Source organism: Sarcophilus harrisii, chromosome 4, assembly GCF_902635505.1.
Source record: "Sarcophilus harrisii chromosome 4, mSarHar1.11, whole genome shotgun sequence".
Lineage (NCBI taxonomy): Eukaryota > Metazoa > Chordata > Mammalia > Dasyuromorphia > Dasyuridae > Sarcophilus > Sarcophilus harrisii.
Window position 1 is genome coordinate 19,863,001 of NC_045429.1, and position 26,416 is coordinate 19,889,416.

Sequence of the window (26,416 nt, forward strand, 5' to 3'; positions counted from 1 at the left end):
AACCGAAACTCACTGGTGGACTTTGAAGAGTGTTTCAGGGTCGATAATCAGGTAAGGCTACGAGGTCCTTGCTATTAGGACCAGTTCTTTTGTGTCCCATGGAGAACCAGGAAGTTTGAGGGTAGCTGGATGTAGGGCAGGAAATAGGAGTCTCACGAGGGACGGGAAAGGTTATGTCCAAGGTTGGTCCAACAAAACCATTCCCAGGTGTAATGTGGGATATTATGAGAAGGAAAATAGCTACAGAGTAATGGGGGGAGGAAGCAGCCCTTTCAAAAAAGAATTCCCCCCAGCTAGTGGTTACACATTGTAGGATTTGGCTTCAACTACTCAAATAAGATTGTGTCGTTCTGTGGTGGTGGTGGTGGTGAAGTCATTTCGGATATGGACAACTCTCCATGACCCTATTTGGGATTTTCCTGGCAAAGACACCGGAGTGGTTGACCATTTTCTTCTCCAGTCCATTTACTGTTCTCATAATTTCAAGTCTAAGAAGAAGGCTCCAGAGGTTAATCAGTCTAACCAATCCACCACCACAATCACCCACCACAACCTCTGCATAAAGAATTCTTGTAAAAATGAGCCACTCCTTTTTTATTTTTGGACATCATTAATTTTAGGACATTTTTTTCATTCATTCATCCATTTACTCATTCATTCATTCATTCGTTCATTTATTCACTGAACATATACTAATGAAATGCATAGCATATCTGTTATGTGCAGGGTATTGTAAAGATAACCTTAAAAGATTTGGATGAAGCTTGTGGTCTATAGGTAAAGTAGAAATGTTTCCTGATAACTGTAATAGTAGATACAATATAATCCAACAATCACTTATTGAGCATCATATATGTGTGTATATATATATGTATGTATATGTATATACATACACATAATCACACAAATATATATATACATATATATACATATATATATATATATTTCTGTGTGTATGTAAGTAGGGAAGGAGGGAGGGAGGAATAGATAGATGGATGGATGGGATCCTTAAGGATATCAACTATTGAACTTTTTATGGGATCTGAGATGGGAATCAAGAAAGGACATAGAAGTAAACCCAGTGTGGGGCTTTGGACATCCCCTCAGTTAAAGAGTCAATAATGAATCAACAAAGAAAAAGGATACTGAGAAGGGACAAAGAAACAGAGATAGTGAGAGAGAGAGAGAGAGAGAGAGAGAGAGAGAGAGAGAGAGAGAGAGAGAATCTTCAGGAGTAGGGAGTGGTTAATAATCTCAGGAAATGCTGAGAGATGAAGAAGGACGAATGTTGAGAATGAATCATTAGAATTCACCAGTAATGATCAAGAGATAGGGTCATTTGAACAATCCAGATTGAAAGTCAGATTGTTAGGAGTTGAGAAGTGAGTGGGAAGGAAAAGAATGGAAGAAATTAAAATAAGAGGATTTTGGTTTTAATGAATCAGGCTATAAGAAAGAAGACAGTTACTGGAAGGTCACTCAAGGGGTTGGTAGGGTAAAATCTAAGTTTTTGTTTTGTTTTGTTTGTTAAGGATAGAGGAGTCCCAAGAATTTTAGAGGCCCACAGAAAAGTAGCTAGTAGAAAAAACAAGGTTAAGAAAATATATTCACCAGTAACATGGGTTAAGAGATGTTCAAACAAAGTGCTGTGTTCATTCCTGGAATGTATATCAGTATTAAGAAAAGGTCTATGGAAGAGGTAATAATCAAGCTGGGTAATAAGAAACGCCAGTAGAATGGAGGGGGAGGGGGTACAGTGGAGGATTATGGTCTGTTAGGTTAGCAATGAAAGGCCCCGGGGAGGGGGGGGGGGGTCAAAGTATCTCCTACTCCAGATTTGCAATCACATATGACTATTAAAATTATTCTTAATTTTATTACTCAGGAATTTCATTTTCTACAAAATTTAATTAACTAAAGGTGCTAGTTAAACATCCACCATGATGGAATGGAATAACAACATGTGTTTTATTCCTCTCCTTATTTTCCGAGTTTAGTGCTTGAATGAAAATACTCTGGCAAAAGAAATATATATACATATACATATGCATATACACATATTCATGTATACATACACACACATACATACACACATATTGGAAAATCCATATTTCAAGAATGAAGGTTATTTTAAAAGTTGTGCTTAAGGAGAAAATTAAGCCATAAATTATCTTTATGCTGTTAGTAAAAAGTGTACCGTGAGTTCAGCACATTTCAAATGTAAATTGTATGACTTAATTATTAACTTCATTTTAATTTTCTCCCTCCACTGGAAAGAGAGATGTCCTTCTGTTTTAAAGAAAGTGTGTTCCAATCAGGAGTGAGCCCTGAAGCTTCACTGAAGATGATTAAATAGAATTATTACTTTTATGAATTTTTGAGCCTCTTCAAAGAATAAATGAACCCAGTCCTTCCAAGCAATAGCCAAATGACCTACTTGTAGAGCTGGCTTTGAACTTGGGGAAGAGACAATTAAGAAAAAAGAATGTGTGTGTCCCATCCAAGTTAGGCAGAGTATTCTAATGCTTTCTTGGCCAGTTCACTCCTCATTTTATGGGCCACTTGGCCAAATTTAGAGCGGGGAAGAAGGCAATGAATTATGAGATATTTTATCTCCAGCCGTTCTCTCAGCAGCAGAATTGCTTTCTCAGAAATAGAAAAGACCTTTTGTTGAAAGGAAGAGAAATAATACTTGACCACTATTCACAGGTCTTCTTCAACTCTTCTTAGGAGACCTTCAAAGACTTTACCAAGAGATTGCTGACATTTCCAAAGGTCATCACCAAGACAAATTTATCCATATTATTCCACCTCATCACTATTACATTACCACTTAAAATACCACTTAAAGCTTCACTAAGGCTTTAGGGATACTTTGTGTATCGAAAAGGAGTATGTGTTGGGAAAGAAATATGGTCAGAAAATCTGGCTTTGGGACAGACTTTAAGCTTTAATTTACAGGTAAGAAAATTGATTACCAAGGAATAACCAGCCCAAGGTTAAATAGTAAATAACAGGGAGAATATGGAGACCCTCTCCATCCAGAGTACTCTATTCTAGTACTTAAAATTTTAAAAAAATCTCAAGCATTTATTTTCTTTCCTTTCCACTAGAAAAAAGGGAGGGGAGAAAAAAAGAAAAATCCACTCTTGTAACAAATATATGTAGTCAACCAAAACAAAGTCCCACATTAGCCATCTCCTCAAAACATTAGCCATCTTTACAAGTTACATTCTGTTACTTGAATCCATGTCTCTTTCAGATTATAATGGTCAAAAATTATAAAAAGATATCCACAAATATATGTGTTATTCCAAACTAAATAGGCTTCTTCCTGGGCTGCACCATCTCCTACAAAGAATAAGCAGGTATTACAAGTGAAAAAACTGAGCTCCTAAAAAACCAAGATAGAACAATGGGAAAAGCCCAGCTTCTCAATTAAAAGGATTTGGGTGAAAATTCTGGGTCTGTCACTGGTTATCTTTGTGGCCTCAGAAAATCACGTAGCCCTTCTGGGCTTCTCTTTGCAGCTTTATAAAATGAGTGGTGTGCAGTACATCAGATACGTCAAGCTTGTGGCTTGAGGCTCACAAACTCTTGAATGTGGCCCTAATGAGATTCAGGTATAATTAGGAAATATTTAACAAAGTAAATAGCAACATGCCATATACAATATTAATTTGTGGTTTTCTAAGTCAAAATATAGCCTGCAAGAACACATTTCTATTTTAATTAGGACACGTGTCCTCTGCAGTCTTCCAGCTCTAAGTAGAATCATATTTTAAAGCTATAACCCTAGGACTTGTAGACACAAAGATTTTATATATATATTTGATATGTATATATATATATATATATATATAACATGTATATGTGCAGATACATACATGTGCATGTTTTCATATATGTAGTACTGCTTCTGATGTTTCTGTGATCCCAGAAACCTTCACACCTTTCTCTCAGGAGTCTGTGTTTCCGAATATCCACTGCTGGTGAACGGTGACATGGCAGGATAGGTGGACATCTCAGAGTAGGGTTATATTCTGCGTCTAATTGTTCACACATTATATCATTAACATTCACAATCCCTCCCCCATGTGCATCTTTTGCCTTTAGTAAAAATCATTTTTAAACATTGACTCACTTCAGTGAGAGGAAATATGCTTCCATCTTGGATTGACATCCTGGAAGACTCCATATTTGACTACTAACCAAATTTCACTTCCCAAACCTGGATTTGAGTACTTGCGCAGACATGTTTCAGCTGTGGCACTTGCCCAAATGACTTCAGTTAAGTAGAGATAACAAGGACAATATTAAAGAAACCAGACAGGTCCTGGACATGGTGAGTGTCTCCTTTTGAATGATGACGTCTGTTCCTTAGGGTTTTGCAGAAAAATCAGAATTGTCCAGAGGGACTAGATGTGGAAGGATACTAGCATTCATTGATAGGGACAGTGTCCATCCCTGCAAGTAAGATGACGGTTTATCAGGTGTATCAAGAATGACTCTTCCTTTGCTATGCCTGAGTCGATTTCTCACTGAATAATTGTGAGGATAAATGAGATAAACATCTAAAAGTATATTGAGAAGTATAAAGTATTATCAGTGTAACACGTCTATGTTACAAATGTGTTTACAAATGCATAAATATAGATATTATGTGGATATATTGTTATGTATACTATTATAGAAATTATATGTTATATAGAAATTATGAGATAATGATCTAGTCTAACTTGGAAAAGAAGCTAGTTAACAGTAGATAAATGGTCGATTCGATAAGGAAATTATTGTTATCGAGTAATTTCTGTGACTACAAAGGAAATTAGCATATTAGGCCACAAAAGCTGAATTTTGAAATTACAAGCTGTGAGTTCCAAAGGGGAAAAAAAAAACCAAACACATATTGTGAGTTCAAGTTCTACCTGTGACACTTCCTAGCTGGTTGACATTGAGCCAGGAAATTCACTGAACCTGCTGAGTGGGGATGACTATATTGACAAATACCTACATCTTGTAAGGATCTCCTGAGGAAAATGTTTTGTAAATCTAAAGCACTATTTAAGGGTGAGTAATGTGAGGAATCATTAAGTCTTTGTGAGTGTATGAACCATTTTCTAAGAAAAAAAAATCTAATGAACATCATCTGTTCCCAAGAAGCAGAAGGAAATGCATTTATGTTGTCAAACATTTTTTTTTCTTTTTAGGCTGTGACCCAGTTAGAGCTTTTTGGGGACATGTCCACCCCTCCAGATATAACCTCTCCCCCAGTAAGTATCCATTCTTTATTTATACCCTGTGATCTCCCAGTTTTTTTTTTCTTTTCTTTTCCCAGCATCCTCCATTCCTCACTTTTCATAATTAAGAAGCAAGGCTGTTGGTTCTTGAGAAGAGTATGACAGCTGCTAATGCTTGTATTCCACCCCCTGTCTCTCTGTCTTTGTGTCTCTGTTTGAATCTGTCTCTGTGTGTCTATCTCTGCTTCTATTTCTGTTTATTTCTCTGTATCTATCTCTTGTCTATGTCTGTCTCTGTGTATTTTGTCTGTCTCTTTATCTCTTAACTCTGTCTTTCTCTCTCCCTCTCTCCTTTTCCCTCTCTCTCCATCTCCATCCCTGAGATCACTCTGTCAAAGTAGAGACGACCCAGGATTCGGGGCTGGTGCAAATAAACAGGCTGTGGTTCTGCAGAGCTGATTGTTATTGGGAGGAAGAACAGGGGAGCTAGGCAAGACCTCCGTATTAGCAGAGTTGCTTACCAGAGTAGTATTCTCTATGTCTGTCTGGGTTTCTCCATGCTGGGGGGTAAGGGGGACCCACTGGACTCTACTTTTTAAGGTATAATGTACTTCTAAGGGGTAAGAATAGATGATGGTACAGGAAATCAGGATTTGGGGTTGTTGATTTGGTTTTGCCTTTGTGTCCCCTGAAATTAGTATATAGTAGATGCTTAATAAATGCTGTTGACTTAATTGTAAATTCCTCAGGGGCAAGAAATACTTCATTTTTATTTCTGCAGCTTCAGGGTCTTCAAGGACTTCATATTCAGTATTCACTTATTATTAATTATTTAAATTAATTTTAATTTGCATTTGTTTTCCTCTTCATTCCAACTTTCCCCCCAAAAAACAAGACAAATCCTTTGTAACAAAAAAGCATAATCTAACAAAATGAATTATTACCCATACAGAAGGAGGCACATATAGGAATGACTTTGGAAATCCCAGAATCCACACCCTGGGAGAATTTTATGTATTCTGGGCTGCTGGGAAGCTCTGATAAATACAAAAAGTTTTCCACTTTTGCTGCCCTCACTGGTGCAGCTGAAGTTACTAGGAAATCTTCAGGGCCAGCCTCGTGCGGTACTCCCAGCCTGAAGCATCATTGCCACGGGTCAATGGCTAGATGTGCATCAGCAAGAAAGGGCAATGACCCTTTTGCTGAACACAGATGGGGCTCTTCAGCCGCTGACGCCAGGAGGGAAGTCTGGGGCCAGCTGCACAGCTCCAGACACCTGATGGTAGGGAGCTTCCGGGACATTGGGCAGAGCAGGAGAAATGGGAATAATGCCATGAAATTGGAACTTTGCTCTTTTATCCTTCTGATGTAGGGTTCAGTGATACCTTAGAAAAGTAGTCGTCTGACCTCCTGCAGATCAGGGACACCTTCCACAGCAAAGCCCCAAAGGGTCACCAGGCAGAGATTAAATAGGATGGAAATTGCATCCATGACAACCACAGGCAGACCTTTCGAGTTCACACAACTCCAAGAGTAAGGAAGTTGATATTGAGCCAAAAAACTGCATCCCTGCATTTCCAAGTCCTTTTGAATTAGTCCATTTAGCTATTTAAAAACAATAAGATGTCCCCCAATCTCAACCTCAGTTTCCATCACATTATTCTTTTATTGTATAGGAAATCTCCCTAATGTCTCTGATTCTCATGTTAGTTATAAACATATTAAGTACATGCTGTTTGTTGAGCACTGAAGATACTACAAACAGAAAGACAGGCAGTCCCTATTTACAATCAAATGAGCAATTCACAATCTATATGTCGCAGCTTTAAGCCCCCCTGCTATTCTGGTCTATCAGTGCTTTTCCTAATACGAGGAAGTGTGGTAGGATGGGAAGAGTGTGGGATGTGGAGACAGTCATCACTTCCCACCTGAAAATAAAAGCCCTATGAAGGAGCTTGACTGGGGAGATCTGGCCAAAAGCCAGGTACAGGGCCGGGGAAGAAGGTGGGGAGAAGAATGATAGCAGGGGGACTCAGAACATCAGAAGAGTTCCTCTAGAACCAGTAATTGGGCTCCTGGGGTTCTGAAGTGTCAGTGAGGATGGAAAAGAGGCAGTGGGGGTGAAGGATAGAACTGAAGACCCTAAGGAGGAGCAGAAAGTCAAATCAAGTCCAGTTCTTTCCTACTGAGAAGAGCAATCCAGAGCCACAGGCCCACTGCCACCACAGTGGACAGGCGACCATGTTCAAAGGCAAAGGACGTGCATTTGATTTCTGGTTCTACCATTTATCTTCTTAGTGTTATTAAATCAGTTACTCTGTTTTCTTATCTGTAAAATGAGGGGCTAGATTTCACCATCCCCTTAGAGCTTAAACTCTGGGAGCACAACCTTAAACCTGCAAAAGGCCTTTGAAATCCTTTTACAGACACAGAGAAGTGACTTGCCCAGGATCACATGAGTGGTAGGTGTTTGAGGTGGATTTGAATGCAGGACTTTTCAACTCCAAGTCCCATTTTTTTTTTTACTATCCCACTCTGCCACTCAAATTCTGTGTGATCCCAGAGATGGTTAGAAAATTGCTTTGCCTAGATACAAACCTATATTATGTACTAACCCATACTGCTTTGGCTTTTAAGATGAAAAGTGGTAACCACCATCCTGCCATTTTGTGGCCAGCACCTCTCCTCCCACACATAAGGATGGTCCTCCTTATTACACTGCATCCTCTCTTTTTCAGACTCCTGCAACTCCAGGTGATGCCTTTATCCCATCTTCATCTCAGACACTCCCCGCTAGTGCCGAAATGTTTGGTTCTGTTCCTTTCAGCACTACTGCTGTACCCTCAGGTAAGGAAGGACATCGGCTTGCCCAAATGGGCCTTCGCCCAGGCCCCATACTGGACAACAGAGATGGGAAACGCACCCTCCCGGTTGTGCAGCCCCCGACACTCCCAAGTGCTCTCTGAATGGAAATAAAACAATTGGGGAATAATTAAATAAATAAAGCCATGTTAAAAGGAAGATAATATTACATTGTAAAATGGAGTCAGCATATGGCCTACAGAGAGCCTAAGGTATGGATTTGTTGATGTTGAGTCATTCAAGCAGGTCTTCTCTTCACCACTCTGTGGACCACAGAGCACGTGGGGTTTTCTTTGCAGATTATGAATTAGGCCCCATTTCTCCTTGAGTGTGACATCTCTGACAAACTTTCCCCACCCATAACCCCTTTATGTCTGAGAAATGTTTACACAGCCTTGGGTATGTAAATTTATAAAATGGTTCTACAAACATTTACTGATAATAAATCATCATTTCATGACCCTGATATTCAGTTATATGACCTCATATGGGGTCATGAACCTAGTTTAAGAAATTTTGATGTAGAAGAATCATCTCTTACTCTAAGTTGGAAAGGACAGGGAAGAGGGAAAGGGATTCATTCATCTCATCCATAAAATGACTGAAACTAGGGCATCTCTTAGGGCCCATCGAGCTTGGGTATTCTCTGTTCTAACTATCTCTGCTTTTATGTCTAATGTCTCAGAGTCCTTGAAAGTCTAGGGAGGAATGATGAGATAGTGAAAATAATATTTATTGCCTCTGGAGCCAGAAAACATGGGGTCAAACTCTACCTCTGGCATTATGCCCTTAATATCGGGCAAGTCATTTACTTTAATGGGTCTCAGTTTCCTCATCTGTAAAATGAGAGGAGGGGTAGATGACTTCTAAGGTCCATGCAAGCTTCTTATGTGGAATCCTTTATGTTAAGCCCCCAACAGCTCTAATTATTCTGTTATAAGGTCCCTTCAAGCTTTGTTTTAATAGTCCGTGTTTTAGAGGTCATCCCAAAGGACTCTCTCCCCTAAGCCCCATCCCAGCTCTTACATTCTCTGTTTTATTTTCTCACATTTGGTGACTCTGGGCCTTCTTTACTTTCTTTTATGCTTCTCTGAGGGGCTCTGAGTCATCTCCATTGATTGCCAGTTATGCTGGTGATCTTCTATTTGCATTACAATGAAGCAAATAATATTCCAAAGGGAAAGTCTGGAAGAAAAGCCTGAGCCTGCAAGTGACCCTTTACTCTAACTATGACTATTTTCCACCCTTCTGGAAATAGAAAAAGACAGCCTCAAAGCATCCATTTCCACATTCATTCACCCTTTACTGCCACGCTGAGGGAGATGCAGTCCTGTTCATCTGTCAGATGGAATTGTACCACAGTACACAAAAAGTCCCATCCAAAAGGAGGAAGGGAGGGAAAGAAGGAAGGAAAGAAGGAAGGGAGGAATGGAGAAAGGGAGGAAGGGAGGGAAGGGAGGAAGAAAGGAAGGGAGGGAGAAGGGAACGGAGGGAGAAAGGAAGAGAGGAAGAGAGGGAGGAAGGAAGGAAGGGAGGGAGGAAGGAAGGAAGAAAGGAAAGGAGGGAGAAGGGAAGGGAGGGAGAAGGGAACGGAGGGAGAAAGGAAGAGAGGAAGAGAGGGAGGAAGGAAGGGAGGGAGGGAGGGAGGGAGGAAGGAAGGAAGGAAAGGAGGAAGAAGGGAAGGGAGGGAGAAGGGAACGGAGGGAGAAAGGAAGAGAGGAAGAGAGGGAGGAAGGAAGGAAGGAAGGGAGGGAGGGAGGGAGGAAGGAAGGAGGAAGAAAGGAAAGGAGGGAGAAGGGAAGGGAGGGAGAAGGGAACGGAGGGAGAAAGGAAGAGAGGAAGAGAGGGAGGAAGGAAGGAAGGAAGGGAGGGAGGAAGGAAGAAAGGAAAGGAGGGAGAAGGGAAGGGAGGGAGAAGGGAAGGAGGGAGAAAGGAAGAGAGGAAGAGAGGGAGGAAGGAAGGAAGGAAGGGAGGAAGGAAGGAAGAAAGGAAAGGAGGGAGAAGGGAAGGGAGGGAGAAGGGAACGGAGGGAGAAAGGAAGAGGAAGGAGGGAGGAAGGAAGAGGGAGGAAGGAAGGAAGAAAGGAAAGGAGGGAGAAGGGAAGGGAGGGAGAAGGGAACGGAGGGAGAAAGGAAGAGAGGAAGAGAGGGAGGAAGGAAGAGGAGGGAGGGAGGGAGGAAGGAAGGAGGAAGAAAGGAAGGGAGGGAGAAGGGAACGGAGGGAGAAAGGAAGAGAGGAAGAGAGGGAGGGAGGAAGGAAGGGAGGGAGGAACGAAGGAAGAAAGGAAAGGAGGGAGAAGGGAAGGGAGGGAGAAGGGAACGGAGGGAGAAAGGAAGAGAGGAAGAGAGGGAGGAAGGAAGGGAGGGAGGGAGGGAGGGAGGAAGGAAGGAAGGAAGGAAGGAAGGAAGGAAGGAAGGAAGGAAGGGAGGGAGGGAAAAAAAAACAGCTTAATAAAACTACTCAACAGCATCATTCCAGTCTGACAGTATATTCAGTTATGAGCACTCATATTCTCTCACCTCTGCAAAGAAGGAAGAGAAGGGCATTTTATCCTCACTTCAAGAAGCCAAATTTAGTCATTTATAATTACAAAAATTCTATTTTTAGTTCTTTCCATTTATATTATTGTCATCGCTGAGAATTTTGTTTTCTTATTCTGCTTATTCTACTTTTTATCTGTTCATGTAAGTCTTCCTATGTCTAAATTTTTCATATTCCTTAAAACTATCCCATCCCAATCATGTCCCAAAGTTTGTCAGCCAATCTCCTACTTCGGTTTCCAGTTCTTTGCTATGACAAGGAAAGTGTTACTGTGACTATTTTGGTATATACAGAAAACACTACATCCTTCAAAAAAAAAAAAAAAAAGTAGATTCCTAGGGGAAACACTGATCTTTTATATTTCTCCAGTGTTACAAAAACAGGCTTAGCTATTTAGTAGTCTACCTCTTCCTTCTCAAAAAAAAAAAAGCATTTACCTTCAGTCAGTCCCCAAATCAATCTAGTTGCTCAATTGATAAATACTTTTCCTTAAATATAAAATCACTTCCAGTCTTGTGGAGACCATACTTAAGAAAACAATGGTATTCTCCTCCTCCCTATTGCTTTTTTCAATAAAAGCAATTTTATTCCTATTTTTGGTTTTTATATGGCCTTAATATCCCAATATGCCCCTCTTTTCTCTCTCCAAGAGGGCCATCCCTTATAATAAAGAATACAAAAGAGTGATAAAAGTTCAGCAAAAAGAACCAGCACCTCACTTGAGTAAAATACATTAGTTCTTCGTACCCATAGTCCATATACATTGTTATGACTCTTCTTGAATCCAACCTAGTTGTTTTGTTTTTTTTCACTTTCATTTTTGTTGTTTCCTTTGTCCTTTCCATTTACATTGTTGTCATTGTGGACATTATTTTACTACTTCTACTTACCTGACTTGATATCGGTTCATCCAAATCTTCTAATATTTCCCCAAATATCTTGTATTCACTGTAAATCCTTACCCCCATCCCGGTTCTTTGCTACTTCCCCCTGTATTTGTCATCTCTCATTCACTAGTTAGTGGAGGAGCACGTTCATTAATCGACTCCTTTCAGTTCCTGACCTGGAAGACTTGGGGTTTGACTGGAGCTCAGTTATCTCAATGGATGCTCCTCAGGGTGACTTCTCCCCTGATGGTCACCCCTAAGTAAACTGTTGATAACCTGTTCAGTCGTTCCAAAGCAAACCCATACCAGTCTCGCATGATTTTCAGGATGCAAGATATCCCAGCAGGCTAGAGAGAAATGTAGCTCAGGGGCCAGAGTTCCTGTGCTGTGTTCTACCCTCAGCGTCTTCCCTGAAAGAAAATGGGGGTGAGAGACCTTCCAACGCACAGACGCCCAAACCGGTTTCCCTGTGATTCCCAACTGTGATTCCAGCTTCTCCCTCCCCCTCCTCCAAGACTGTGCTCTCCGCAGATGGCACAGGGCCAGGGAGACATGCTAACAGCTCTCCAGAAAAATGTGCTCAACCCATCTGTCGGCGCTGATTTGAAGAAGAAGAGGAAGAAAAGAAAGAAAGAAAGAAAAAATAAAACCACTCTCTCTTGCACTGCGGATCATTCTTGGAGTTCAGATGCTTGCTTGGAAATTCTCACGCTATTGCTCAGTTCCTGCCGGTAGCAGCCTTTTGTCCAGGCGCTGACTGCTCATTCCGAGGAACAGCACCCGGAACGGGGGCCCAGATCAGGATTTGGCTGTTGGCCCGGGGAATGGAGCTCAGGGCGGGCTACCTTTGGGGGGGGGAGGGGAGGGGTTTCAATTTCTTCCTATACAAACTACTGCTAACCATGGAACTTCCTTTCCCTACCTCCCAGAATTGCTTCAGGGACTACATTTTCTTTCTCCACCAGTGCCAGTGGGCGTTTTCTCAGAGTGTGGATCGCAACAGAACGTTCCCGCTCTTTTTGTTGTTCGCTTGCGTTTTATTTTTCCTTTTTGGCCCGATTTTCCTTGTGCAGCGAGAGAACTGTACAAGCGTGTACGTATCCTGGACCTAACAGATACGGATCGGATTATGTGCCATTTAGGGGAGGGGCTGGGGGAACGAGGGGAAAATCTGGAACACAAGGTCTTCTGAGGGTCAAAGTTGGAAAATGACCCGTGCATCTGCTTTGAAAATAAAAAGCTTTAATAAAAAATAAATAAATAAATAAATAAACCAAGTATCCGAACTGATGAGAAAACGGGAAGATTGAGCGTTTTTCCCAGGGTTACACAATTTCTTCTTATTATTGTTGCTGCGGCTCTTGCCGTCGTTATGGATTGGAAGCATTTACTGACGCGCATGCGCTCTAACCGAACCCCCATCCTTGTCTCCTAGGTTACGTTGCCATGGGCGCCGTCCTCCCCTCATTCTGGGGACAGCAGCCCCTAGTCCAACAGCAAATCGCCATGGGGGCCCCGCCTCCGGTGGCCCAGGTGATGCCCGGGGGCCAGCCAATAGCGTGGGGCCAGCCGGGCCTCTTCCCCGCCCCCCAGCAGGCGTGGCCCTCCGTGGCCGGCCAGTTCCCGCCCACCGCCTTCCTGCCCACCCAGACTGTGATGCCTTTGCCGGCCGCCATGTTTCCGGGCGCCCTCACTCCCCTGGCCGCGCTCCCGGCCGCCGCCGGCGACTCCACGCGGTCCAGCCCCCAGGCAGACCGGCCCCGGCAGAAGATGGGGAAAGAAATGTTCAAGGATTTCCAGATGGCGCCGCCTCCCCCGGTGCCCTCCCGGAAGCCCGACCAGCCTTCCCTCAGTTGCACCTCAGAGGCCTTCTCCAGCTACTTCAACAAAGTCGGGGTGGCTCAGGACACGGAGGACTGCGACGACTTCGACATCTCCCAGCTGAACTTGACCCCCGTGACTTCCACCACGCCCTCGACCAACTCCCGTGAGTAGCGCCCGCCGCGGGGCCTTATGGGAAGGGGGCGTGTCTCCGGGGGCGGGAAATCTGGAGGTCCTTAGGGCATCCCCATCTCAGTGACCTCTAAGTGATCGATGACAACGCTTTTTAAAACCGTCAGCCCATCCAGTCCGTAAAATGTGTTTTATATAAACGTATTAATATGTTAAATATTACATGATGTATGTTAATATAATCATGTACATTATTTAATAGTCATATATTTTATATCATGTTATATATTAATATATTATATATTACATTATATGTTAATATATAATACATATTTATGTCACATATTAATATATTAAATATTACATTACGTTGATATAATAATGTGCATTACTTAATATTCATATATTTATATCATGTATTATTTATATCGTGTTACATATTAATATATTATATATTACATTATGTGTTAATATATTATATAATATATTTATGTTATATATTAATATATTAAATTTTACATTACGTTGATATAATAATGTACATTATTTAATATTCATATATTTATATCATATATTATTTATATCGTGTTACATATTAATATATTATATATTACATTATATGTTAATATATTATATAATACATATTTATGTCATATGTTATATTAAATATTACATTACGTTGATATACTAATGTACATTACTTAATATTCATATATTTATATCATATATTATTTATATCGTGTTACATATTTATATATTATATATTACATTATATGTTAATATATTATATAATATATTTATGTTATATATTAATATATTAAATTTTACTTTACGTTGATATAATAATGTACATTATTTAATATTCATATATTTATATCATATTATTTATATCATGTTATATATTAATATATATTACATTTTATGTTAATATATTATATAATATATTTGTTATATATTAATATATTAAATTTTACATTACGTTGATATAATAATGTACATAATTTAATATCCATATATTTATATCACATATTATTATTTATACCATGTTATATATTAATATATTATATATTACATTGCTTGTTAATATATTATATAATACATATTTGTGTTATATATTAATATATTAAATATTACATTATGCTGATATAATAATGTACATTATTTAATATTCATATATTTAGATCATGTATTATTTATATCGTGTTATTATATTCATATATTATATTATATGTTAATATATTATAATATATTTATGTTATATATTAATATATTAAATATTACATTATGTTGATATAATAATGTACATTATTTAATATTCATATATTTATATCATATATTATTTATATTGTATTATATATTAATATATTATATATTACATTATATGTTAATATATTATATAATATATATTATCCACATATTTATATAAAAATGTTTTAAAGTTGAGACTACTGTGTGCAATGGGGCTATGTTTTGAGCATAGATGCAGCAAAGAGCACCAGCCCTGAAGTCAGGAGGACCTGAGTTCAAATCTGGCTTCAGACACTTAACACTTCCTGGCTGTGTGACCTTGGGCAAGTCACTTAACCCCAATTGTCTCATTAAAAATAATAATAAAAAATTTAAATTAATTAATAAAATATTTTTAAAAGAATATTAAGTAGGGGCAGCTACACGGAGCAGTGGATAGAGCACCAAAGTCAGGAGGACCTGAGTTTGTTTGGCCTCAGGCACTTAACACTTACCAGCTGTTTGAGCCTGGGCCAGTCATTCATTTAAATCCCAATTAACCTTGGCAAAAAATAAGAATGATGCAGTCAGACCCAGCTTTAGGGAAATTACTGGAGAATGGATTGGAGTTGGAAGAGACTCACCAAAGGGAGACCAGTTAGGAGGCTGATGTCCACCGAGTGATGTCCATAAGGAATCAAGCAAGCAATAAACATTCATTAAGCCCTTAGTTTCATGTGATGCTCACAGTGACCCCATAAAGTACATATTTAACCCATTGTACAGATTGAGGAGCTGAGACCCAGAGATATCAAGTGGTTTTTGTGATCAGAGATTTCAGGCTGGAGGGCCTTAGAGCTCCACAACCCCAGGCCACTTGTTTTACAACTGAGGACACTGAGGCAGGTGGTGGTGAAGTGCTTTTCCCGGAGTCACACTGCTAGTAAAATCCCGGGTGAGCTTCCAGGCTCCAAACCCCACCTCTGTGCACTCTGCCACAGTACCTTACCCTGCAGCTGTTACACCTAATCAGTCCATCCGTGGGCATTCACTGATGACCAGGCTGGGTACATAGGTGTTGTGTCCTGCTTTCTAGAGCCCCCAGTTGGGGTGACAAAACATACATGGAGGAGGGATGAGGCGGGACTCCTGGGAGGATGGAAATGTGGAGTCCGTGTATTCCCAGTTCCTTCCCCTTTGTATACCCTCATCCCTTATGTAACCAAAGCTACAAACTGGGCATGTGCACGTGGGATCCACAACTTGCTATTGTACATAGTTTGCCACCTGGTATCACTCCCCTTCAATCACAACCCCCAACTGCTCAAGAAGGCCGAGAGTCCTTGGGGGAGATGGGAGCCGAAGCAGACATTGTCAGCAGGTTCCCTCTGGGCCGAAGAGTCTTATCCCTTGCCCAGAGTTTCCCCGCTGTCTGTGGCCCCCTACAAGTAGGTACTGAAATATAAATTCAATGTATTTAACAGCTTCTTCTCTCAAGGATCTTATGTTTTCATGAGATGGAGTGAAGTTGATAGAGATACATAGAGAGAGTTGGATGGATGGATGGATGAATAAATAGATAGAAAGATAGATACAGATGTAGATAAACAGAGAGAGAGAGAGAGAGAGAGAGAGAGAATTAGGTAGAGAGAAATGTGGGGGGGGGGAAGAGAAACAGGAAGATGGGAAATCCTCATAGATTTGGAGCTAGAAGGATTTCCACTGAGTCCCAGCTTTGATACTTACTCCCTTTGTGAATCTGGAAAAATTCATAGGAGTACAATGATAAGATCATCAGGCTAAAGAGTTCAATCACCCCATTCTTCAGATGAGATAACCAAGGCCAAGAGTGACATATTCTCACTGACCCAGATCTAGATGGGACCTCAGAGACCCTCTAGTCTCACCCCTTCCGAGGCTCAGGAGAGTTGGTGACTTCTGCAGGCCCCACCCTGGGAGCTGCCTGAAGTAAGAGGTTTGCCCAGTTCCCTGCCTCCTTATTCTCTCCATCACTCTACCATGACCTTCGCAGTGTTCTCTGCCCCCCCCCAAGCTCCAGGATCTCCATCTACAAGGGGAGCTGGGTGAGATTCGCTCTCCCTCCCTCCCGGGGCCCTTGGGAAGAACGTGCCTTGTAAAGTGCTAAGTTAAAGTGAGCCACCGTTATTCTGAAGTCACGGAATCCATCCCTCCAGCATCTGTCTGGTGCCTCCCGTGCTGGCTGCCAGTTGGAAAGGGATGAATGAAGAGGAGACGTTCAGAGTGTGTACTTATTTCAGTCCAAAGATGGGAGGAGGGGCAGGAGGCAGCAGTGCTGCTCAGCATCATAGCTTTGCCATCTGTAGAGTTGGGAGCCATCTGGGGGTACATGGTGAGACCCAAAAGACTTTCTTTTTTCTATTTGGAAAAAAGTGGGTCCCTTAAAATCCAGTCTGAGTTACTACCTGGAGTAAAAGCCTCCGCCCTCACCCTCTGCAGTCTTTTCTTTGGATGACTGACCAGGCAATCAACAGGGTACCACAAATAAAGTCGCTGAGGTAGTCACTATTGATCAAGTGATTACCATTGGGCAGCCACATGCAGAGCTCTAGAGTCATGAGGAAAATCTGTGTGATATAGGGAGACCACTGGGCAGAGACTAGGATGTGGATCCTAATAGACCCCATTTCTTACCTTTTTTTTTTTTGAAAAAAAATATTTCTAGCATTCTTTTCTTTTTTTTAAATTGAGTTCCAGATTCTCTACCTCTCAACCCTTGTTTACTCACTGAGAAGGCAGGTAAAATTATATCAATGATATATGTGAAATCACAGAAAGCATTTTCATATTAACTACGTCATTAAAAAAGAAACAAAAAATAAAGCGAGAAAATTAAACTTCAATTTGCACTCAGTTCATAGGTTCTCTCTTGGGGAGGGGGTAGCATTTTTCACCATGAATTCTTTTTGATTGAGGATTCATTGTCTTGATCAGAGTAACCAAGTTTTTCGCAGCTGGTCATTAGGACCACATCACTGTTACTGTGTGCAACGCACTTGGTTCTTCGTACTTCACTTTGCATCCGTTCATATCAGCCTTGCCATGTTTTTTTCCCCTAAAACCACCTCCCTCATTATTTCCCTCAGCACAATAGGATTGATTCCATCACAGTAATAAGCTATACCTTGTTAAGCCATTCTCCAACTGATGTCCATCCCCTCAATTTCTAATTCTTTGCCACCATAACAAGAGTTGCAGTAAATATTTTTGTACATGTAAGTTCTTTTTTTTCTTTGAACTCTTTGAGGTACAGATGTAATGGTCAATTCCTGAGTCAAAGGATGTGCTGTTTTATAGCCCCAAATTCTTTCCTAGAATAGTTGGACCACTTGGCAACTCCATCAATTGTTTATTAGTGTCCCATTTTCTCCACATCCCCTCGAACATTTGTTACTTCTGAAAGGTGTGAGATGGCATCTCGGAGTTGTTTTAGTTTGTATTTCTCTAATCAATACTGATTTAGAACATTTTTATATGACTATACATATCTTAGATTTCTTTTCTTGAAAATTTTGACCATTTATCAATTGGGAAATGGCTCTTATCTTTTAAAATATTTGACTCAGTCCCTTCTATATTTGAGAAACGAAGCCACTATTAGAGAAATTTGCTTTAAATGTTTTTATATTAATCATCATCAATGTACTTTTTAGTAAAATGTAGTATTCCTAATTATCTCTTAATTAGTGTGGATTTGCTTTTGCTTTTAGGTCTAGTTTCTGATCTTGCATCTGATTTTGCCAGCTCTGATTTCAAACAAATCTAGATCTAAATTACATGGCTACAGAGGTCCTTTCCAGATCAAAATCCATGGTCTTCTGTGATCTTTCAAGGTTTACTGAGTTCCAAAAAGTCACCTTTGTCCAGACCAGTTTGGGAAGGCACAGACTAGACAGTAGGTTTGGAAGATTGTTTGTTTTTTAAATATAGTCTAGGGCTTTTAATGAATTGCAAGCTGAGAATAAATCAATGATTTGGTAAGAATTGGGGATAGAACAGAGGTTTCATTTGGTAATGGAAACTCCTTCCACTGAAGAAATTCCCTCTACTGCCTCTATTGATGCAAGAAAACACTTTCTCTGCAACTTAGTTTAGAAAGATTTTGTTTTGTTTTGTTTTGTCTTGTTTTTTTCCCACAGAAGGGTATGTTAAGGGCAAAGCTTGTACCCATGTCTTCCTGACTCCATGGTCAGCTCTCTATTCACCTACGCAGTCATCTTCTCTATAGCATGAGAATGTGGCAGCCAAGAAGTCAATTCAGACTTAGGCCATGGTAAAATCGGCAAAGCTGCCAGGAATGAGGAGGCGAGAGTCCTCTGCAACTCTGGGATGTAATCCCATGTCTAGAGTATTTCGTTGAGTTCTGAATGCCCCTGTTTGTTAGTATGTATGTATGTAGTATATATATTAGTATGTTAGTATGTAGTATATAGTATGGATGTTAGTAATCTAGAGGGCCTTCAGAAAATGGCCGTCGGTAAAGAGCCTTGGCATCTTGCCATAGGAAGGATAGGATTCTAATAGAAGGATATTTAAGCTTGAAAAAAATAAGAATGGGCAGAAGTCGAACATGAAAGCCATCTTCAGATATTTGAAGAGCTAACATATGGCAAAGGACTCAGGTTCTTTCTGCTGGGCACCAGAAAACAGAACCAGGAGGTTGTGGAGAAGCAACTTAAAAAAAATACAGTGAGCACTATTTCAAAGTGGAATGTAACTATAAAATACTGGGATTCAGTTCTCTCTGCCAGAGATATGTCTTCTCTTTACCTCCTGAATCCCTTCCTCTTTAAAGCCAGATAACAGAATCACAAAAGCTCTCATTTAGGAGAGATCTCAGGGTCCATATAACCGCAGCAGGATAACATCCCTATAATTAATTGTCTTATCTTGTGGTAAATGGCTGGGACACCAACACATTGAGGGCAAACCTGAATCACACTGTTCTTAACTTCTGCCCTAGTGAGCAAGGAGAAGGGAATATCTGTTTGTTCTTCTTCTATCTTCAGTGCTTAGCATGATGTCTGGGACATAGCATGTACCTAATAAATGCTTGTTGTTGGATTTCAGCATATATATTGATCCAACATCATTAAAATGCCCTTTCCCTTCTATTTCCATCTTTGCTCGGGTCACACGGAAAGACAGCCCTTCTTGCCAGAGCAAGCCCCTCACCATGTACAAGTGTCCCATTCCATGCTCTCTTTACCAGTAGATTTTCCCTCTTTATCTCCACAGTCTCATTTAGCATCATCCACTCTAAATCCACTGGTTCTTTCAGTGCTGCTCATAAATATGCTCAAATCTCTCCAAAAAAACTCATTTGATCTATACATCCCCATTAGTCATGCTCCCATAACTTTCGTTCCTTTCATGGCTAAAGTCCTGGAGAAGATCCATCTATAATCCTTGCCTCCACTTCCTTTCTTCTCACCTTCTCACTTTAAGCACTTTAACTTCCCACTTCCTCATCTACATTTCTCATGCTCTACTCCCCTCCATCACAGTTGTACACAAAGATTTCCATACCTTTGGATTTGCCATCATCCACAAGTGTTCTGTTTCCATGTTATATACTTTATCCGAATAATTTATTGTCATCTCCTACCTCCTTCTGCCTTGCAATTTCTAATACAGCTCTTCTTCCCCACCATGACCCTCCATGTCTAATATTGTTCAGTTCTTTTTCAGGCCACCACCCCATGCTACAATCTCTTTCTTTCTCCATTTTGACTTCTTGGCCATTTAGTTCAAGATTACCTTCTCCGCTTTCTTCAGGTTCTTGTTCCCTTATTCAATCAGCAGCTGTCCTGGATTACTTCCATCATCCCTTGAATTCACTCTAATTTTCAGGCTACTGCATGAAATTAGAGAAAATCACAAAATTGTGTGGACTGGGCCCAGTACAAATTTAGATTACAGAAATCTCAAAAGGGCCCTCCCTGCAGCAAGGTAATCCTTTTGAACCCCTCTAATCACTTCACTATTCTGCTCCCTACAGTGGCTGAAACCAACCATTTTGTTCCTCCTCAAACATTCTATGGCTCTTTTTCCCTACCTTTTCAACTGGGAAACTTGTCTCATATTTCAATGAAAAAAAAATGATGGCCATTTGCTGAGGGCTCCTTTCATTCTCTCCTCCTTGTTTCATATCACTCAGATACCTTCCCCCACTATCTCCTCCTTCATACTTGTGTCACATGAAAAAATAGCCCTTCTAGCTAAGGCAGAACCCTCGTCCATGCACAAGTAATCCCATTCTATCCCATCTTCTCTAGTAGATTGCCCCCTCTGTTATTGCCTCTCCCACTTATCTTCATTGTCTCCCTATTGGCTCCTTCCCTGCTGCTTACAAAAATACTCAGGTTTCTCCTACCTCAAAAATCTTTCTTGATCCATCCATCTCTGCTAGCTATTCGGTGTCTTTACTTCCTTTTATGGTCAAACGCCTTGAGAAAGCTATTTACAATCCCCTCTTCCATTTCCTTTCTTCTCAGTCTCTTCTCAGTTCTCTCTCTGTCTGGATCAGGAAGCCAATCTCATCATTCAGTTGAAAATTCTATCTCCAAAGTTGTCAGTGGTCTCTGAATTGTCAAATCTATTGGCCTTTTCTCAATCTTATTTCTTTTTTTAACCTCTCTTCAGTTTTTGAAACTATTGAACATCCTCTTCTTTCTAGCTGTTCGAGACAATATTCAGTCCCAATTCTCCTCCTTAACTTTCTGACTGCTCTCTTTCTGTCTCCCCTGCTTGATCTTTAGATCTTATCCACTAACCACTGGTGTCCCCCAAAATATGGACTTGACTTCTTTCTCTGGGTTATTTCACTGGATAATCTCAACTCTCAGGGATTCAGTTATGATTTCTTATAGAAATAATCCTTGGCTTTATTTATTCAGCCCTAAACTGTCTCCTGAGCTCCATTCTCCCATCTCTGACTGTATATTGAACACCTCAAACTGGATATCCCAGAGATACCTTAAACTCTGCATGTCCAAAACTGAATCCCTATGCTTCCTCTCACCTCCTCCCTTCTGAATTTTCCTGTTACTGTCATTCAGTCAATAAACATTTATTAAATGCTTACTAGGAGACAAGCACTGTGTTACGCTCTGGATATACAAAGAAAATCTAATCATCTTCTAAGTCCCATTGATTCTTCCTTTGTAATATTTCCAGTCTATCTCCCTTCTCTCTTCTGACATCGCCATCATCTTGATCCGGTCCCTTATCACTGTTGCCTTGGCTCCCGGCTTCATGCCCTTTCCTACCTACTTGGCTCTCCTAAAGCACCTGCATGACCATATCGCACCCTTATTCAGAAAACTTCTCGGGCTCCTTCTCAGCTCCTGGATCGCCTACTTCCTCCTGTCTTGTTTTTACAGGCCTTTGTAGCCTGCCTTCCATGGCCTTCCAGTCTTGTGCCTTCTCCTGGCTTCCGACTCCCCCACACTCTGCATCCAAGTGACCTGGTCTTGCTGGTCACTCCTCAGGACAGTTCTGACTGGCCCTTTGTGCACATTGTCTGTGTGCCGTGTCCCTCCTCATCTCAGCCTCCAGGCTCCATCCGCTGTCCCAGATCCTGGCTAGCCAAGCTCCCTCTCTGGGAGAGAGGCCTTTCCCGGGCCCCTAAGTACGAGCGCCTTGGTTGTCTCCAGCTGGTCTTATTTCTGGCTGGTTTTATGTAGTTATCTGCGTGTTATCTCTTCCATTAGCCTGAGTTCCACAAGAGCAGGTCTGGTTTTTGCCTTTCTTTTTTCCCCCCAATTTTCTAGCATAACACCTGGCTCACAGTAGAGGCTTAATAATGGCTGAATGACTTAATTTCCCTTTTCTCTCCTTGTCAGGAGCAAACCTTCATCCCTGGAACATGAAATAATACTTCATTTACACCTGCCTAAGGCATTAGAGCATCTTGTATTTACATATGTATGTATATGTGTGTGTATATATATGTGTGTATACACATACATACACATATGCACACATGTAAACTTATACATAACACATTTATAAACATATACATGTATGTATATGCCTGTATACATATATATGTACATATATATATATATATACACACGTATATACACTTAATACACACATATACATATACACATACACACACATATGTAGACTCAGTATCTTTCCCCCATTCCCAGTGCCTTCCATACTCCTTTTGGCATATAACTCTTTAAAATGGATTGGTATCTTTCATTGTTACATTATATTTATTTTCCAATATGTCTCTCCTGGAGTAACTAGGTGGCGTAATGGATAGAGCACAAACCATGGAGTCGGGAGGACCTCAGTTCAAATCTTGTCTCAGACACTTACAAGCTGTATGACCCCAAATAAATCACTTAATCCTAATTATCCTTCCCCCCCCAAAAAAAAAAAGTCTCTCTGGTCTTATCCATCCAGAGCCATTCTCTGAACAGTAGAATCACAGCAAATGTCTTTATAATGAAAGCAAATGAAACTCAATTTCTCCTTTGTGTGTATTCTCTCTAGCTCCAACCCCTGCACCCAGGCAAAGTTCTCCATCAAAATCATCAGCATCCCATGCCAGTGACCCCACCACGGATGACATCTTTGAAGAGGGCTTTGAGAGCCCCAGCAAAAGTGAAGAGCAGGAAGCTGTGAGTAATGCCTTTTGTACCTTTTCTCACCCAGCAAAATAAATAGAAAAATTGATTTCTGGAGTACGCCTGAGTAGGAGGTGTAATATGAAGGGGACTTCCCAAGACAGTGTTTGTTTATTTTTACTCTCTGATCTGAAATCAAAAGATTTAAAGGAGAAGTCTGTAAAGGAGTTTCCTTTTCTTACCTTTTCCTTCCTTTCTTCCTCCACCCCTTCTTTCTTCCCTTTTTTAAATCCTTCCTTTCTTCTTTCTTTCCTCCCTCCCTCCCTTTCTTCCTTCTTTCCTTTCTTCTTCCTTCCTTCCTTTCCTTCCTCCTTTTCTTTTTTTCTCCCTTCTTCCCTCCCTCCTTTCCTTTTTCATTCTGTTCTTCCTACTTCCTTTTTCCTCCCTCCCTCCCTTTCTTCTATTTTCACTAAAGGAATTACCTGCAGATGCTGGGCACTTTATCAGTTAAAAGAATGAGGCCCGCTACCCATGGCTGTGTTCTTTTTTCCTGAATTTGTCTTCTCTGTCTAAACAATGAGCTTTATTCACAGCACGATAAGCACCCACTCCTGCCTTTCCTCGTGACTCTGTCAAGAGCAACCACAACAAAAAGGTGTTATGTTCTTGTATTTTAGCCTGATGGGTCTCAGGCCTCATCCAGCAGTGATCCATTTGGTGAGCCCAGTGGTGGGGACCCCAGTGGTGATAATATAAGTCCAGAGGTCGGTAGCTAGATAGCGCAGGTTGGGGTAGGTATCCGGTCTTTATTTCTCTTTCACCCTTCGACTGCCTGCTGCTCCTCTCACCACCGTTTGCCACCCCTGCTCCCCCTCTGTATCTGCTGTTTCTGCTGTGTCTCTCCCTGATGCCTGTATTCTCTCCCATGTCTCTCCTCTTCTTACTGCTGCCCAGTGACTGCATGGCCTGCCATTTGCTCTGTGTTTGCAAGGATGGGGCTTTTGTGGATTTCCCCATAAAACATGTCTGCATGTTGGGCCAGGGTCAGGGAGGGAGGACCAAAGGGGGTGGATTATTAATGGAATGGACTTGGTTTTACCTGTGTCAATAAGGTATGGAAGTGACCCTGTAAGGTTTGCTGTGAGCACCATATGTCCTTGTTCCAACCTAAGGGCAGCCATAGGACCAACCAAAATGCCAGGTCTAATGAGCCTGTCTATCTTTCCTACTGAACAGAAATAACAGTAATGTGGCAGAACAGAAAGGGCACTGGGTTTGGAAGCAGAGAATGTAGGTTTGACTCCGGTCTCTCTTGCTTACTACTGGCGTGACCCTGCATAAGTCCCCTCACTTCTCTAGACCTCAGTGTACTCATCATTAAAAAGGGGGGGGGGGTCAGATTATACAACCTCTAGGTTCCCTTCCAGATCAAAATGTGTTGTTCTATAAAGAAAATAATAATTTTAAAATATATTTTATTGATTTGTTAGTTTTACATGATTTAGATTTTCCCTGGGTCATTTCCCTTTTCTTGGAGAATATATTTATTATTCCTGTCTCTATAGCAATTTTTTAAAAATAGAGAAATAAGAGGAGGGAAAATAAGCAAAAATCATTGAATGCATTGAAAACAATCTGATTTAATGTGCAGTAATCCATATCAGTAGACTCATATCTACAAAGGAGATGGAAGAGATGTCTGTTCTTGTCACTTCTTTGAGTTCCATCTTATTTTTTAATGTTTTTTTTTTCAATTAACAAAGTAATCTATCTCATCCAGTGTTCTACTCACAACCCACTCACACATATATTGAGCATTTTTTAAATTTATAAAGCTCTCAGGATATAACTACATAATTAAGAAAAATTCTGGATTTGTTTTATTAATACATTCATTCAAGTTCTAATCTTCTTTCCTAAAGCCAAATATGCTCTTTCTTCTGGTGCCATTTTGATTGAATACCATCACTTCACATTTGCATCTGGATTTCCCACTGACAGGGAGATACTCTCTACCTGCCAATCATTTGGTGCCCATTTACACTGGGACTCCAGGGTAGAACGCACCAAGAGCACAAGATTTGGGTCTGATTTCCTGTTCTACTGCTTGGTACCTGAAGGATTTCTCTTTGGGTCTCAGTTTCTTTATTTCTCCAGTGAAAAGATTGAAACAGATGATCCAAGTCCCTTTAAGAATCAGCCGATTATTGTCCTAGTCTTCCAACTGAAAAAACAGACTCAGAGAAATGTAATGACTTTCCAGTGTCAGTTGGCTAGCAAGTAAAAGATGGAAAAATTGAGGAAATTCACAAAATCCATGTACGTAGAAGTAAGATCAATGGGGCACTTATATCTCCTTTGACCTGATTAAGAGGCAAGTCACTTCGCTTATCTAGATCTCAGCTTCCTCATCTGAAAAATGAGGGTATTGAACCAGGTGACCGAGTTCCTGAGAACCTCTACATTTATAAAGTGTATTGTAGCATCTCCACAGTGAACATTGAATTAAAAAGTCCAAAGATGCTTGTCTTTGCCTTCAGAGTGTTAGAGGGGAGACTCACTCTCTGTACTAGATCATCACTTCAAATCCAGCTCTCCAATATTAAACATTCTTGCAACACTCCTCATTCCTGATGCTGCTCCATTTCTGCCGAAGTACTTCTTGTACTTGCTGTTCAGCACAGCCCATCTCTTCTCCAGAGAAGGCTGCCATTCTGGAGAGAACAAATCCCACAAAATCTGTCTGCTTGACGACATCATCAACTATGTTCAATTTCCAAATATTATTGCTCCAGCTCTTCCATTCTGGTGCATGATGGTAGTGCAGAAACAGCCAGTGATAGGGCCTTCATCCTGATTTGCATGAACCAATCCATCCTTCCAGTAAATTGTGATCAGCATCCTGAAAAGTGCAAGGGCACTTTGGTATCACTCTCTGAGTATCTACTTTGTAGACCATTATTGAAAATAAACAAAATGCCTTGTTGAATATATTTAGTTACTGGAGTTTATTTTTCCAAAAAAGGATTTAAGCTGTGGTATATTTTCACAGTATTTTTAATAAGAAAATAGCCCAACATCC

General features: G+C 40.6%; 1 protein-coding gene across 7 annotated transcripts in view; it reads left to right on the plus strand.

The window, feature by feature from the left end:
- The window catches only part of DAB1 (DAB adaptor protein 1), a 701,566-nt gene that overhangs the window by 657,721 nt on the left and 17,429 nt on the right, over nucleotides 1-26,416 (plus strand). For 3 of the 7 annotated variants that reach the window (XM_031969031.1, XM_031969032.1, XM_031969030.1), the window contains exons 11-16: nucleotides 1-51; nucleotides 5,211-5,273; nucleotides 7,979-8,087; nucleotides 12,966-13,517; nucleotides 23,261-23,388; nucleotides 24,012-24,125. In XM_031969031.1, the coding sequence (XP_031824891.1) occupies nucleotides 1-51; nucleotides 5,211-5,273; nucleotides 7,979-8,087; nucleotides 12,966-13,517; nucleotides 23,261-23,388; nucleotides 24,012-24,110 (1,002 nt within the window). In that variant the 3' untranslated portion in view covers nucleotides 24,111-24,125. Of the gene's footprint in view, nucleotides 52-5,210; nucleotides 5,274-7,978; nucleotides 8,088-12,965; nucleotides 13,518-23,260; nucleotides 23,389-24,011; nucleotides 24,126-26,416 lie in introns of those variants that run through there. The other 4 variants (XM_031969035.1, XM_031969036.1, XM_031969034.1 and 1 more) reach the window with 3 other exon arrangements.